Source organism: Vipera ursinii (assembly GCF_947247035.1).
Source record: "Vipera ursinii genome assembly, chromosome: Z".
Taxonomy (NCBI): Eukaryota; Metazoa; Chordata; class Lepidosauria; order Squamata; family Viperidae; genus Vipera; species Vipera ursinii.
In genome coordinates, this window is record NC_139517.1 from 12,621,555 (window position 1) to 12,635,966 (window position 14,412).

Below are 14,412 nucleotides of genomic sequence, written 5' to 3' on the forward strand. Positions count from 1 at the left end.
CAGATTAACAACCGTGTCACTAACTTAACAACTGCAGTGATTCATTTAACAACCGTGGCAAGAAAAGTCATAAAATGGGGCAAAACTCACTTAACAAAGGTTTCACTTAGCAACAGAAATTTTGGGCTCAATTGTGCTCATAACTCGAGATAGATAGAGAGGAGAGAGAGAGAGAGAGAGAGAGAGAGAGAGAGAGAGTGCTTTTTTTGGAAAAGAAAAAGTGCCGGAACTCACACATGTCATACAACCTGCCTTGCCTACCCTACAAGGTTCCATCCAAAAAAGGTGCCGGAACTCGATTCTGAGCGTTCTATGACAATAAAAGCCCTGGATAGATAGATGATAGATAGATACATGATAGATAGATACATGATAGATGGATGGATGGATGGATGGATGGATGGATGGATGGATGGATAGATAGGTAGATAGATAGATAGATAGATAGATAGATAGATAGATAGATAGATAGATAGATAGATAGATAGAACCCCACTCTGTGGTTCATGCTTTTGTTTTTTAATGACAACTCAGAAAACACTCCAAGGGTGTGTAAGGGTGTGGTTTTGAGGTTCTGCAAAGAGGAAGTGAACAAAAGATGGCGATTGTTGAGAAGAGTTGTGCAAAGGCACTCTTAGATGTCTCCATGGCATCTCCAAGTCTTGCTTCCAGAGGAGAAAGAGAGCCATTTGATCAAGCAAGTCCTAAGGATCGGCTCACCTGAACATAACTGCGCTTGATGGATGCCCTTTTCCCTGAAAAGATATACACGGCTCCTGCATTCTCATCTTCCAAGGGAGCCCCAATGGCTACATCTGTCCATTTGTCCCCAGTGATGTCACCTGCTGCTGCCATGCTGGCCCCAAAGCGACCAAACAAATGTCCTGGCTCTCCTTTTAAAGCTGTGTTGCTGTCTGTGCACGAAAACGTTTCCTTCTGCAAAATGTAAGACAAATACACTGGAATGCAAATGGATTTCTCAGAAGGCAGCCCCCGTAATATGGTCTTTACAAATTTCTCAAAAAGTTCTAGATTACACTTCAGTATATTTTATTAAACATCTCTGAACATCTCTGTATTATGATACAATTTTGTTCCATCGTGGACTGCCATAATTCCCCAAGGAATCCCCAAGGAATTCTGGGACTTGTAGTTTAGTGAAGGTTCTGAACACCTAGCCTTTCCTTTCATTGCATAAACCAGGGGTCCCCAACCCCAGGTCTGTGGACCAGTACCGGGCCGTGGCATGCCAGCAACCGGGCCACACAAACAAGCAAAGCCCCATCCGAGAGATGCAGGCAGCACACAAAACCACGCATGGAAAAACCTCTCTCCACAGAACCGGTCCCTTGTGCCCAAAAAGTTGGGGACCTCTGGCATAAACCATCATTTCTACAATTCCCCAGAGAGAATAACCCCCATTTGGGGTTTACTGCATAAATGGATCCTCAGTGTTTCACAACTCCTGGCACATATAAAGTTTTTTGTCAAGTGTCACCCTCATTTCAAATATTTGTTTGCTGTATTGGAGATCAGCCTTCAAAAAATATCAAGAAATATAAGTAGTCCTCGACTTACAATGACAAAGGAGCCTGCCCAGTGCAGTCATAAATCATGACAGTTGAAAAGTGGATTAGCCATGTCACCGGCTTGATTTTATTACTTTTTTTTTTTGCAGTGGTCATTAAGCAAATGCCATGGTTGTAAAACAACTGTCACAGATGTCAAGAAAGCCAATTGTTCGCTAAGGGCCAGTTTTGCCAAAAATCAGAAGTAAATGCTAGTTTTCGGCAAAAACGTTGTAAAACATGTTCATATGAACACAGGATGCTGTGAATGCAAACTGGTTGCTAATTGCCAAAATGGAGACCAAAATTTCAGAACCATGCCACAAATAACCTGGGTAACTTCAGAACCTGGTTGCAAACAACCTTAGTAACTCCAAAGGGTCACTAAGCAACTAGTCGTAAAGCAAGGACTGCCTGTAAGAAAAGCAAAGGTTTCTCCTCAACCTGATTTACAATATATACCTGGGAATTTCTGAGCAGATGTTGGAAATCATGGAAACTTGAGCTGTCCGTCTTCCACCATCATTTATTCTCTGCTTCCTAGACCCAGGAGTCTCTTACCTTAAAAAGACAGATGTGAACCCTTCCACCTGCAGTGGCATCGTAGTACATGGGAGCGCCAACCAGAACTAAATCTGTGCTTGTGTCTTGATTGAGGTCCACCGAGCACAGAGTTGCCCCAAAGTAAGAACCAACCTGTGGCATCAAATAATCACCTCTTAATTTCATTCTCCTTAAGAAAAATGCAGCAAGATCATCCTCATTTGCATATTTTATGTTCTAACTGCAGAAGCCGAGACGTTACTGCCTGAGGCATGAAGTATTATGTTTTCGAAGAGTCCAATCTTCAGGCCTGCGACAAGATGTTATGAAGCAAGTAGGCAATATCAAGGACATTTTCAGAAATGTAGGGCACTTCTCCTTGGTTCTTTGCAGCCCTCTAAAATCAGCTGTGTTCGTGTTTGGCAGCTGACCGTCTGGCAGCTCAACCGAAAACAAAGTAAAGATTTCTTTATTTTTCGGCTATGACGTTCTCTGCAAAGCTGGGAGAAATTCCTTTTCCCATTAGCAGGGATTTTTGCCTCTCTTGAAAGAGATTAGCCAGCAGAAAGACGAACATTTCTATCTGAGACTTAAAATCAAGCTATGGCAAGTATTTAATGGCCTGCTAAGTCCTGATATTTTGGAATTGCCAGTCCCATTCTCTTCCCCACAGCACCTCCATCTTTGTTGGAATTATGGAACTTTTATCTCAACACATCTTGAAGCTGTAATGGAGCATCTAAGGAGACATGCCAGGAAGATTTAATATCTATGGAGTATTTATCAGACAAAACTTGTGCTTTTGTCTCCAGCGTGTGAAAGCTAGGAGAACCAAGGTCAGATATATATATATAGAGAGAGAGACTGAGACAGACAGATGCATTTCATAATAACATCTGAACATTGTCAGCTGCCTTTTTTCTGACAACTGATCCACTCTCAGCCCTTTGGGAGACAGAGGCAGGAAAAAAGATGTAAGATTTGAACCTTAAGATATGTGTTCATATACAGGTAGTCCTTGACTTATAATCATTTGTTTAGCTCAAAGTTACATCACAAAAGTGACTTCTGGCCACGTTTCACACTTACCACTGTTGTAGTATCCTCGTGGGCGTGTGATCAAAATTCAGAAGTTTGGCAACTGGCCTGTATTTATGACAGTTGCAGCGTCCCGGGATCATGTGATCACCCTTTCGTGAACTTCTGACAAGCAAAGTCAATGGGGAAGCCAGATTCACTTAACAACCGTGTAATAACAGTTGCACTGATTCACTAAACAGCTGTGACAAGAAAGGTGGTAAAATGGGGCAACGCTTACTTAACAACCGTCTCGCTTAGCAACAGAAATTTCAGGCTCAATTGTGGTCATAAGTCGAGGATTACCTGTATGTGCCTTTGAACCTTTGCTCAATAGCCCTCGTGGCTGAGTAATGTTTTGGGGGCTTCCTTCAGAAGTTTCATCCGCACTCTTCAATCCTTTCGGAGTTCTTTTATCTCAGTTCGTACCTGCTCCCCTACTGCCTCCATCTTCAGCTGCCATTCCCCACTCAGGGCTTCATTCTCAAAGTAGACAACTTTGCCGATGTGATTGTAGCGAGGGGCTCCCACAACCAGACCACTCCTCCCGTTGAACTGGACAGGCTGAGAAGAATAGCCTGTAGGGGAGACGAGACAGCTAAAATAACTCATAGGATGGTAGAAGAACCTTTAAATTTTTAGTCCACAAACTTTAAAAAATAGAGTTCCAATTAGGATCAAGTTATTCTGTCAACATTTTAAACTCCCCTGGATAGTCGGTCACCGCTGTTTCCGGAGGGAGGGATAAAAATCTCCCTTCCCTCTCCACAGGGGGAAAAGTACTTTAGGCTGCTTATGCAGGTAAATAGTTAGGATTTAAGAGAGGTAGCTCTCACCCAGTCTCATCCACGCTGCTTTAAAATTGCCTGGTGGTAAATGTGACTTCGGCTGTCTGCAGCCTAGTGACGAGCCATATTGCCATGGCCGGTCTTTCGTCCGCCGGTTTGGAGGGCTGCCCTGGATCAAGCGGAAGGGCTACTGCCCTCCCGCGATCCAACGGGGATCCCCTCCTTCTGGTCGCCCCGACAGGGTGACTTTCGACCCTTTCCAGGGTCCCCCAGCGAAGTGAAACTGGGCACAGAAGACGGAGCTCGCCTTCCAGACATCCATAGTGACCGCCTCGGCAAACTGGAAGTCAAGAACCTTTAAACCTATAGTCAAGCCTGGCATGCATTTTTTGGAGGCTCTCCTTGAATTCTGACCACATTTGGGACCGAACCTTGCATTGCTAAGGAAGGCAGTTGTTAAAATTGAGTCGTGTCCAATTTTAAGACCTTTTTTTTGGCTTTTAAGCAAATCACTGCAGTTGTTAAGTGAATAATGTGGTCATTAAGTGAATCTGATTTCCCCCATTGATTTTGCTTGTCAGAAACTAGCTGGGAAGGTCTCAAATGGTGATCACGTGACCCTGGGATGACACAGTGATCATAAATGCATGCTGGTGGCCAATTGCTCAAATTTTGATCATGTGACTACAGGGATGCCATGAAGTGGTGGGATTCAAATGTGTGAACAACCGGTTCTCTGTGTGGATGTCACTTCTGGAAGTCCGTTCTGGGCCTGGGCAACCAAAAATTAGCTACCGGTTCTGCCGAAGTGGTACAAGCCGGCTGAATCCCACCACTGATGCTACAGTAGCCATAGGAGTGAAGACTTTTTTCAGTGCTGTTGCAACTTTGAATGGTTGCTAAACAAATGGTTGTAGGTGAAGAGCTCCCTGTAGTGTCTCAATTCAGGATTGCGTCTTTTTTTTTTAGACATGAAAAGTAAAGTTTGTCAAAATCTAGTTACTGACTATTCATTAAAATTGCAGCTTCTATGTTCTAGATCAGGGGTAGGCAACCTTGGCTCTTTTATGACTCGTGGACTTCAACTCCCAGAATTCCTGAGGCAGCATGGCTCAGCTTGGAAACCTCTCCCTTTCCCCTCAGCATGGCTGGCTCAGGATTTCTGGGAGTTGAAGTCCACGAGTCATAAAAGAGCCAAGGCTGCCTACCCCTGTTTAGATATTTGAGATCGTAGACAAAAAAGAAGAAAAGTCATAATACATCAAAGAGCTGAGGTTGCAAACCCAAGTAACTTTTCAGACTGACATTAAAATTAGAGAGAATTTTAGAGCATCGTCTTGCTTAGCAGGATCCCGCATTTTGGGGGTCCATGAAATGAATTCAGAATTTTGATAGCATGTTATAGACACTCTCTAAAAATAGTTATTGTAATATATTGGGCCTGTTTTACTTGAAGTGTACCACCTGTCTTTGAATGATGTTTGAGATTGCTTAATCAGGGAGTTGGGTGATGGTTGCTGGCTCCTCAGACAAGCAGTCTCCAGGACCACCATTGGTTGGCTCTAGGGCAGCAACAGGCTCCTTCAAACCTATTGGCCGCCGCCTAGTGGCCAGCAGTAAAAATAGCTGCGTAGAAGCCTTGGTTAACAGTTCAGTTCCAGCATTCAATAAAGTATGTTCCTGCCTGAACTCTCTTGCCTCGTCTCCTGCTTGCAGCAAAGAACCCAGTACACAACAGTTATGATGAGCAGGATCAACTACCAGGCATGGGCCATGTTTAAAGGCAAACTGCAGGTCATCCTCAACTTTGCAACCATCCATTTAGCAACTGTCTGAAGTTACAACAGTGCTGGAAAAAGTGACTGACAAGCAGTCCTTGCATTTGCGATCAGAGCAGCACTTCCACAGTCATGTGATCAAAAGTCAGACATGGATCACATGACTGCCCTTGGTGGCCTTCCCAGCTGGCTTCTGACAACTAAGGTCAATGGGAGGAAACAGATTCACTTAAGGACCACATAATTCACTTAACAACTGCAGCGGTTTGCTTAATATCTGTGGTAACAGAGGGTACTTAAATTGGCATTTCTCACTTAACAGCCACCTACCATCAACAAAAAATTCTGGTCTCAGTTGTGGTCATAAGTATAGGACTACCTGTAGTAACTTGCTTTCTAACATTGAACTGAATGGAAAATTGTCAAATCTGGTTAGAAGAAAGCCTTGTATAGTCCAAAATAATAGAGATAATTATTAGAATTAGAATTATTAGAATTAGAATTAGAAATATTAGAATTAGAATAATTAGACTAAGTGGAAGTGGAAGTAGAATTCTTTATTGGCCAAGTTTGAATGGACACACAAGGAATTTGTTTCCAGTGCAGAAACTCTCAGTGTACATACAAGCAACAAAGTGATAAATCATGACCATAATCATCCTAAAAAACACATTCATCATAAATCGTAAGATAAAACACTCAGTATAGTCATAGGATACTAAATAAGCAATCAACATAAATCATACTTGGGTATTAAGTAAAACAAATAATATAAATCATAAGATACAAGCAAAAGAGTCTAATTATAATAATAATTTCAGAAGAAGGCCTTATTGGAAAAAGAGAGTCAACCAATCAGTTGTCTCTGAGGGAGATGCACAATGATAGAACATGATGGAGGGGTTTTATTTCTTACCAAGATAGGAATTATTCATATCTTTGAGGGTGCTGGATATATTAATAAATTCTGGATCTCGGTTACTGGTTTTATATAGAGTCAGTCCTCCAGACCAGTCGTAGGCTCCCACAGCTCCAAGGACAGGGCCTTGCTAAATCACAGCAAAAAGTTAGAATACGAATACAAGATCAAATGATCAAAATAAAAATAAAAACAACAGTTCAGAAAAGGTTATCTACCTATTGTTGCACGTTGGTACAGATCGTCTTCAGTTTACGACCAGTGGCTTAGCAATTGTTTGCAGTTATGACAGATCCCCCAAAATGGACTTATGACCTGGATTTGAAGTCCTAACATCCAGACCTTCTCCCAGAATCATGTGATTGTATTTTGGGCACTTGGCAAAAAAATTGCATTTATGACTATTTGCAACACCCCACAGTCATGGGGTGCAATTTACAATGTTTTTGTTACCAACCTATGTTTACTTGCAAGTTTGTGACAAAAAATCACCCCATAGCGAACAATGGGTTCACTTAACAATTGCTGTGTTTGCTTAACGACCACTGCAAAAAAGGTTGTAAAAGAGACCAGTCACATGGTGACCCATTTATGACCGTCACGACTGGCCTAAATTCACCCTTTCATGGCTAAAGCAGGACTTGAATTCCCTGTCTCCCACTTTCTAGCTTCATGGGGTAGGCAACCTTGGCTCTTTTATGACTCATGGACTTCAACTCCCAGAATTCCTAAGCCAGCATAGTTTACTTAGGAATTCTGGGAGTTGAAGTCCATGAGTCATAAAAGAGCCAAGGTTGACTACCCCTGCCCTAGACCAAGCTTGTTCTAATATCCATCCATTGCTTTCTCACATACCTTCCCCCCACCCACCCCAAAAAACCCATTGAAAACTTTGGAAAAATATGCATTTTCATAGGACATTTCTGCAAAGCTAAGCTATCTCTGGCCATTTCAGCAGCATAGTTTAATCTGAGTACTGGTCATCTAATAAAATAAATGAAATAAATAAATAAATTTTGAGCAATGTTCCAATATAGAACTTTTTAGTTTAAGATTTCGGGGGCTCTTGGAGAAGACAGAAAACGTTACGGTATTGAGGGTATGAGAGGGAAGGAGAAAAAGGGAGACATTCATTCTCCATCACTAAGGATCTTCTAACACAGTGATGGCGAACCTTTTAGAGACCGAATGCCCAAACTGCAACCCAAAACCTACTTATGTATTGTTGGGTGCCAGATGGGCGTGTCCCTTTGGGTGGGTGTGGCCCATTGAGTGGTTGTGGCTGCAGTGGTAATGGCAAACTGGGTAGGACTAAAAAGTTCAATCAATCAATTCCAACTTTGCGAGATCTTTTTTTCTCCCGCGAGAAGTTGAAATTAATTTATTGATTGAACCTTTCTTTGTTTTTTGCACACGGTGGTGGAGGCCTAAAGCGAAAAGGTTTTATAAAACCCAGCTGAAGGCCTAGGACTGGGTTGATGGCACACGTGCCCACAGAGAGGGCTCTGCGTGCCACCTGTGGCACCCATGCCATAGCTTCACCACCATGGTTCTAACAGATTGTCTCCAAGAATGCAGTGGGGGGAAGCTCATCAGAGGGAGATTCGACATGGAAATAAGGAGACTGTTCTGAACCAGCCCTCTTCTAGCAAACCCCTATTCAAAAAGAAGAGACTGGAGAGCGTCCAAGGCTAAAAGGCTTCTGCCAAGATTTAATTACGCAGTTAACAAAAACACTAGAGCTTGTCTTCTCAAGCGGAAAAGTTGCTTTCAGCAACCAGCCCCTCCCCAAACACTCCTTTTATAGAGAGCTCAGGGCGTGGTCTCCCTGTGCCTCCTCCCGAGGAGTCCCATAGCCTTTCTTTGTTTGTTCCTGCTCGACTGCCTCCTGCGTCGGGCGTCCTTGAACAGGGCCAGCTGTGGGTCATCATCCTCCGCACTCTCGGGCTCACGCAGCTGAGAAGAGGTCCCCGGCTGAGGACTCTGCAAAGCCTCCAAACCATCATCAGCCGGTTCGTCTCCCTCCTCCCCCTCATCTGAGTCCTCCGATACATCGGACCCGGCTGTCGGACCCACAGGCTGGCCCTGAGTCACAACAGAGGGATTTCCTGACAGTGAGCAGGATTAATCAGGAAGACAGCTTGTCTCCTGAAGTTGTGGTTGCTCCATCTCTGGAGGTGTTCAAGAAAAGCTCAGACAACCATTTGTTGAAGATGGTTTAAGGATTCCTGCCTCGGGCAAAGAGTTGGGCTAGAAAATCTCCAAGGTCCTTTCTGGTCTTCTGATTCTATGACTCTAGGCTGGGCCCCAAAACACTCACCGGCGTCAGCAGGCCACTTAAACCTTCCTGGGACATTTCCATCTGGAAGGAACTGCTACTTTGGAACTGGGTGCCTATGGGGGAGACAATGACAGCAGGCAGACAGGAGAGGATGTCATCAGTAAGGATATGGAAAAATTGCATGTTCTTGCTTTAGTCAGGAAAACCGACTAAATGGATAATTGAACAAGTCAATGCAGAGTTTTCACTCCAGGAACAAATGGCTAGACTCAAACTGTTGTGTACTGGGTTCTTTGCAAGCAGGAGATGAAGCGAGAGAGTTCAGGCAGGAACATTGGTTTATTGAATAACAGGAACTGAACTAGTAGCCAAGGCTTCTACGCAGCTACTTATACTGCTGGCCACTAGGTGGCAGCCAATAGGTTTGAAGGAACCTATTGCCGCCCTAGAGCCAACCAATGATCGTCCTGGAGACTGCATGTCTGAGAGCCAGCGACCGTTACACAGACTCGCTGATTAAGCAAACTCAAGCAGCATTCAGACACGTGGGACAGTTCAAGTAAAACAGGTCCAATACATTACACAAACGAACCTACTTTGGACATATTATGCAAAGGCTGAGCTTTTCGGAGAAATCTATAGCACCAGGAAAGGCAGAAGGAAAGAGAACAGGATAACCAGAAACAAGGTGGACTTAGTTATATGGTAGCAATGGGAACATTGTTGATCTGAAGGACATGTTGGGAATACATCCTCCTAGAGCAGGTTTTTTTTCCCAACCTTGGCAATTTGAAGATGGTTGACCTGCAACTCCCAGAATTTCCCAGCCAGCCATGCTGGTTGAGGAATTCTGGGAGTTGAAGTCCCACCCATCTTCAAGTTACCAATGTTGAAAAACACTGCCCTTGAGCAAAACTATCTGTGTACCAGCTGAGCGTCAACATGTAACTACATCCACAACATTTTCCATCAGAAATCAGCTGGCCAAAGTGTAAGCCATTTTGTGTCTCGATTCCCAATATTCTCTACTATTGCACAAAATCAGACATGTCAAACACAAGGCCCGGGGGCCAGATCTGGTTTCATGCAGCCCGCAAAGCCATCCTTGAAACATTGAGGGAACGGCCCCCACTGCCTTGGCCCTGGCCCAGGGACCCTCCTTCTGCCAGAGACCCTCAGATCTGTCCCACTCCTGCCCAGGCCCCCATAGGCTGGCCATGCCCACCCAGTAGGCCATATGCACTCTAGCCACTCCCACCCAGTAGGCCACGCCCACCCTGGCCATACCCACCCGGCCCCCTGAGGGAAACCGCAATGCTGATGCGGCCCTCAATGAAATTGAGTTTGACACCCCTGCACAAAATGAATACCAAAAATACAAAATACAAAATTCTGTTTAGAAAGAATTTGCTACTCTACCCAAAAAATATTAGGATAGGGGTAATTAAATAAAGTACGAAACCCAATTAGCCAATCTCAAGAGGAGACCATTGCATGCTATGTCTGTAATTATTCCTTTTTCTGGAACATTAAGCATGTCTGCACTATAGGTAGTCCTTGCTTGGTGACTGCCTCATTTAGTGACCGTTCAAACTTACAGTGGTGCTAAGACAAATAACTTAGTGACCACTCCCCACATGTAAGACCTTCATTGGACAAGCGCTGGCTCTTCGGCTTTGAAACGGAGCTAAGCACCGGCCCCTAGAGTCGGAAATGACTAGCACGCATGTGCGGGGGAACCTTTACCTTTTACCTTTATCAACCCGTTGTACGCGGACCACCTGCTAGGTGCTGAAGTACCAATAGTGGTATGCATATCTTGGGGTGAAAAGCCCTGGTATATAAGACTAAGTGCTATTGCTATTGCTATCTCTGCTTGAGTCCCTCTTTAGGACAGCCCCCAAATCAGAAGCTTGTTCAGACCAGTAATACACCAAAGCGTAAGTAATAGATAAGCTCTATTGCAAGTGGGTCGTTCTGCCGTTCTCAAAATTACACTTCTTCCTTCAACTTTCTTTCAGGAAAAACTTTGTATGTGAACTTGCCTCAGAAGGAATGCCAGGAAATAGCCCAAGAGATGGATCTGGGATTGCATCCTTTAAAAAAACCCCAAAGTTACCTTCAATTGCAAAGATTTTGTTCTGTAACTGGTCCTGGATGCTTTTCAAAGCATTAAAATTATTGACTTTGAAAACGTGCTCATCGTCTGGCTCCGAAGCTATGTCTTTCAGTTCCTGCTGGACTTTGATTGTGGAAAACGCGTTGCCAACCTTAACATGGGGGAAGAAGGAAAAAGGCATTTCAAACACACTTGTTGCATTTAGCAAACAATCGACATGGCAGAGAAATGATGTGCACCGTATTCATTTTGGTAGTCACTCCAGGATTTGGATAACTCCTAAATCTTATGGACTGTCAATAAACTGTAATCTAAAGTGCAAGGAGCTGTGGGTTGAATTTTGGGTAGACGGTTTGAACCCTAGAGAATGACATCTGGCCAGCTGCATGTGACTGTTCCCAATAAGGATGATGCCTCTTGGTGGTCTGAAATACAAAACTAATCAAATTTGGTCACTGGGGCTCCTAAGAAGAGTCTTACCCCGATGGCATAACGGATGATCCCAGCTTGTTCGGCCTCTGGTATCACCTGCCAATACTCAGCATCGTCTTTCGTCTTGCTTCCATCAGTTATCACGATAAGGATCTTTGTAGCCTCAATCCGAGACCCTTTTTCTGCGATAAACAGTTCCCTCCTGGAGAAGAAGAAAAGGGAAGGAAGAAGGAACAGCGATTCGGCTACTTGATATTTTTTCCAAGAATATTGACCAGTGGAAAGGAAGGAGAGGAAAAGAGAGAAGAGGAGGAGGAGGAGGAGGAAGAGGAGGAGGAGGGAGGAGGAGAAGGAGGAGGAGGAGGAGGAGGAGGAGGAGGAGGAGGAGGAGGAGAAGTAGAAGAAGAAGGAGGAGGAGGAGGAGAGGAAGGGGGAGGGGGAGGGGGAGGGGGAGGAGGAAAGAAGGAGGAGGAGGAGGAGGGAGAAGGAGGAGGAGGAGGAGGAGGAGGAGGAGAAGAAGAAGAAGAAGAAGAAGAAGAAGAAGAAGAAGAAGAAGAAGAAGAAGAAGAAGAAGAAGAAGAAGAAGAATAGAGCCTTGGTGGAGCAGTGGGCTAATGCCTCCTTAAGTAACACCAGCTGCCTGCAATTAGTGCAGGTTCGAGTCCCACCAGGCTCAAGGTTGACTCAGCCTTCCATCCTTCCGAGGTAGGCAAAATGAGGACCCAGATTGTTGGGGGCAATTAAGCTGACTTTGTAATAATGCCGCTTGGGGTGTGTGTGAAAGCCCTAATAAGCAGGCATATACATCGAATGAAGGCTACTGTTAAGTTTGTAAGCCGCCCTGAGTCTTCGGAGAAGGGCGGGATATAAATGGAATTAAAATAAATAAAATAAAGAAGAAGAAGAAGAAGAAGAAGAAGAAGAAGAAGAAGAAGAAGAAGAAGAAGAAGAAGAAGAAGAAGAAGAAGAAGAAGAAGAAGAAGAAGAAGAAGAATTACATACACAACTTTGTGGATGGCTGTAGCTGTTTTGGTCCATCCTTGCAGCTGCTTCACTTCCATTACAAGACGTGCAGGGTCCTGGCTTTTGAAATTAAAATGTTCCCTGAAGTTCCCTGAAAACTGCATGAGAGCAAACTGTGCAAGACAAGAAGCACAGAGTTATTATGTTGTGTTCTGCCTGCATGGTGGTATGGAAACCTACTGTCGTGGAGCACTGTTCTTTTGACTATGGCAGGGCAACCCAGGTCACAAGCACACTTAGTCATCTTCTCCAAAATCCAAACTTGAATATTAAATTTAGATATAAATGGAAGCATAAGAGGATCCTTTGGAGAAAAAAAACTCTTATGCCTTCCCAATGCTTAAAGGAAATTATATTGACTGGGCCAATTCAGCATTGCCCTGCTTGCTGTTCTAAAAGGCCTATCATCTAAGGCTTTAAAAAAGCAAGATAAAACAACATTTTACAAGTATTGTGAGCAAATGTCACCCTAAACCTGACTGAAGCCTTGCCATTTTTATTATGTCCAATGCTCATCTCTATATCTTAGCCAAGGGAACCAGTGTTGTTCAAATTCAATTTCCGTGGTCATGTGGCTGGCGTGGCTATACCCTGAGGCGCACGGAACATCGTTACCTTCCCAACAAAGTGGTACCTATTTATCTACTTGCATGCTTTTCAAACGGGAGCTCACACCATCAAACACCACTTAGGTCTCCAATCTGGGCTGTCAGCTTTCCAACTGACAAGCTCAGCTTCACTAACCCCTCAGCCATCGTGCCCCCTCTGTATTATAAATGGTATAAATATATCAAATTTTCCCCACTGCTTCCCAGAATAGCCAAAGACAACCATTTTACCCTAACCCTTTAGTTTAACAATAGCAATAGCCAGTGCTTTTTTTGTAAAGGAAAAAGGTGCCAGAACTCACACATCATACAACCCGCCTTGCCTACCCTATAAGGTTCCATCCAAAAAAGGTGCCGGAACTCCGTTCTGAGCGTTCTATGAGAAAAAAAGCCCTGGCAATAGGTGGCACGCAGAGCCCTCTCTGCGGGCACGCGCGCCATCGCCCCAGTTCTAGGGCTTCAGTTGGGTTTTATAAAACCTTTTCGCTTTAGGCCTCCGCTGCCATGTGCAAAAAAAAAAGGTTTAATAAATCAATTAATTTCAATTTCTGGTGGGAAAAAAGAGATCTCACAAAGTTGGAATTGATTGATTGAACTTTTTAGTCTCACCCAGTCTGCTGTTACCACCGCAGCCACGCCCACCAATGGGCCACACCCACGCAATGGGCCACGCCCACCCAGCACCCGACAATAGATAACTGGGTTTTGGGTTGCAGTATGGGCACTCGGTGTCTAAAAGGTTTGCCATCACTGGCTTAGAGAGTGCTTTAAAGCACTATGAAGCGGTATATAAGTCCAAGTGCTATTGCTATTTTGTAGAAAAGGATGTTAGCAAGTATTGCAAACCATAGGAACAAGCAGAACAAGTGGCACTCGGCTAGCATTGGATCAGGACGTGACTTGGCCCAGGTCACTGGAGAATTTGGCAAGGTGGATCCCCTCCATGGCCCTCTCTCCATGGCCCTTACCAATGTGTCTCTGCCAGAGAGATTCCTGATGATCTGTGAAACAAATTGCTTCATCTTCTCAAAGTCTTCTTTCCCAATGCTGGAAGAGCCATCAATCAGGAAGGCAATGTCAGTTGGATGATGGATGCATTCTGATGGTAGATATACGGAGAGAGAAGCAGAAATATATTTATAGGACCCATCGTGCTATTCCCATTCCAAGCCTGTGGGTATCAACTTCCATTGCCCATCATGGTGCTGATCAGTTAAAACTTTCACGTGATCCTTTTTATTATGAAAAGGAAAAAACAGACGTAATTACCAAACCT

The 14,412-nt window shown here is 44.1% G+C and overlaps 1 protein-coding gene across 1 annotated transcript in view; it reads right to left on the reverse strand.

Annotated features, from left to right (window-relative positions):
* LOC310649979 (integrin alpha-D-like) overlaps nt 1-14,412 on the reverse strand; it is a 46,010-nt gene that overhangs the window by 23,275 nt on the left and 8,323 nt on the right. The window contains exons 6-14 of the mRNA XM_083378812.1: nt 14,105-14,235; nt 12,508-12,641; nt 11,554-11,707; nt 11,074-11,224; nt 8,994-9,067; nt 6,671-6,803; nt 3,618-3,766; nt 2,130-2,264; nt 721-936 (exon numbers count right to left, since the gene is read on the reverse strand). Of these exons, the coding sequence (XP_083234938.1) occupies nt 721-936; nt 2,130-2,264; nt 3,618-3,766; nt 6,671-6,803; nt 8,994-9,067; nt 11,074-11,224; nt 11,554-11,707; nt 12,508-12,641; nt 14,105-14,235 (1,277 nt within the window). The remainder of the gene's footprint in view (nt 1-720; nt 937-2,129; nt 2,265-3,617; nt 3,767-6,670; nt 6,804-8,993; nt 9,068-11,073; nt 11,225-11,553; nt 11,708-12,507; nt 12,642-14,104; nt 14,236-14,412) is intronic.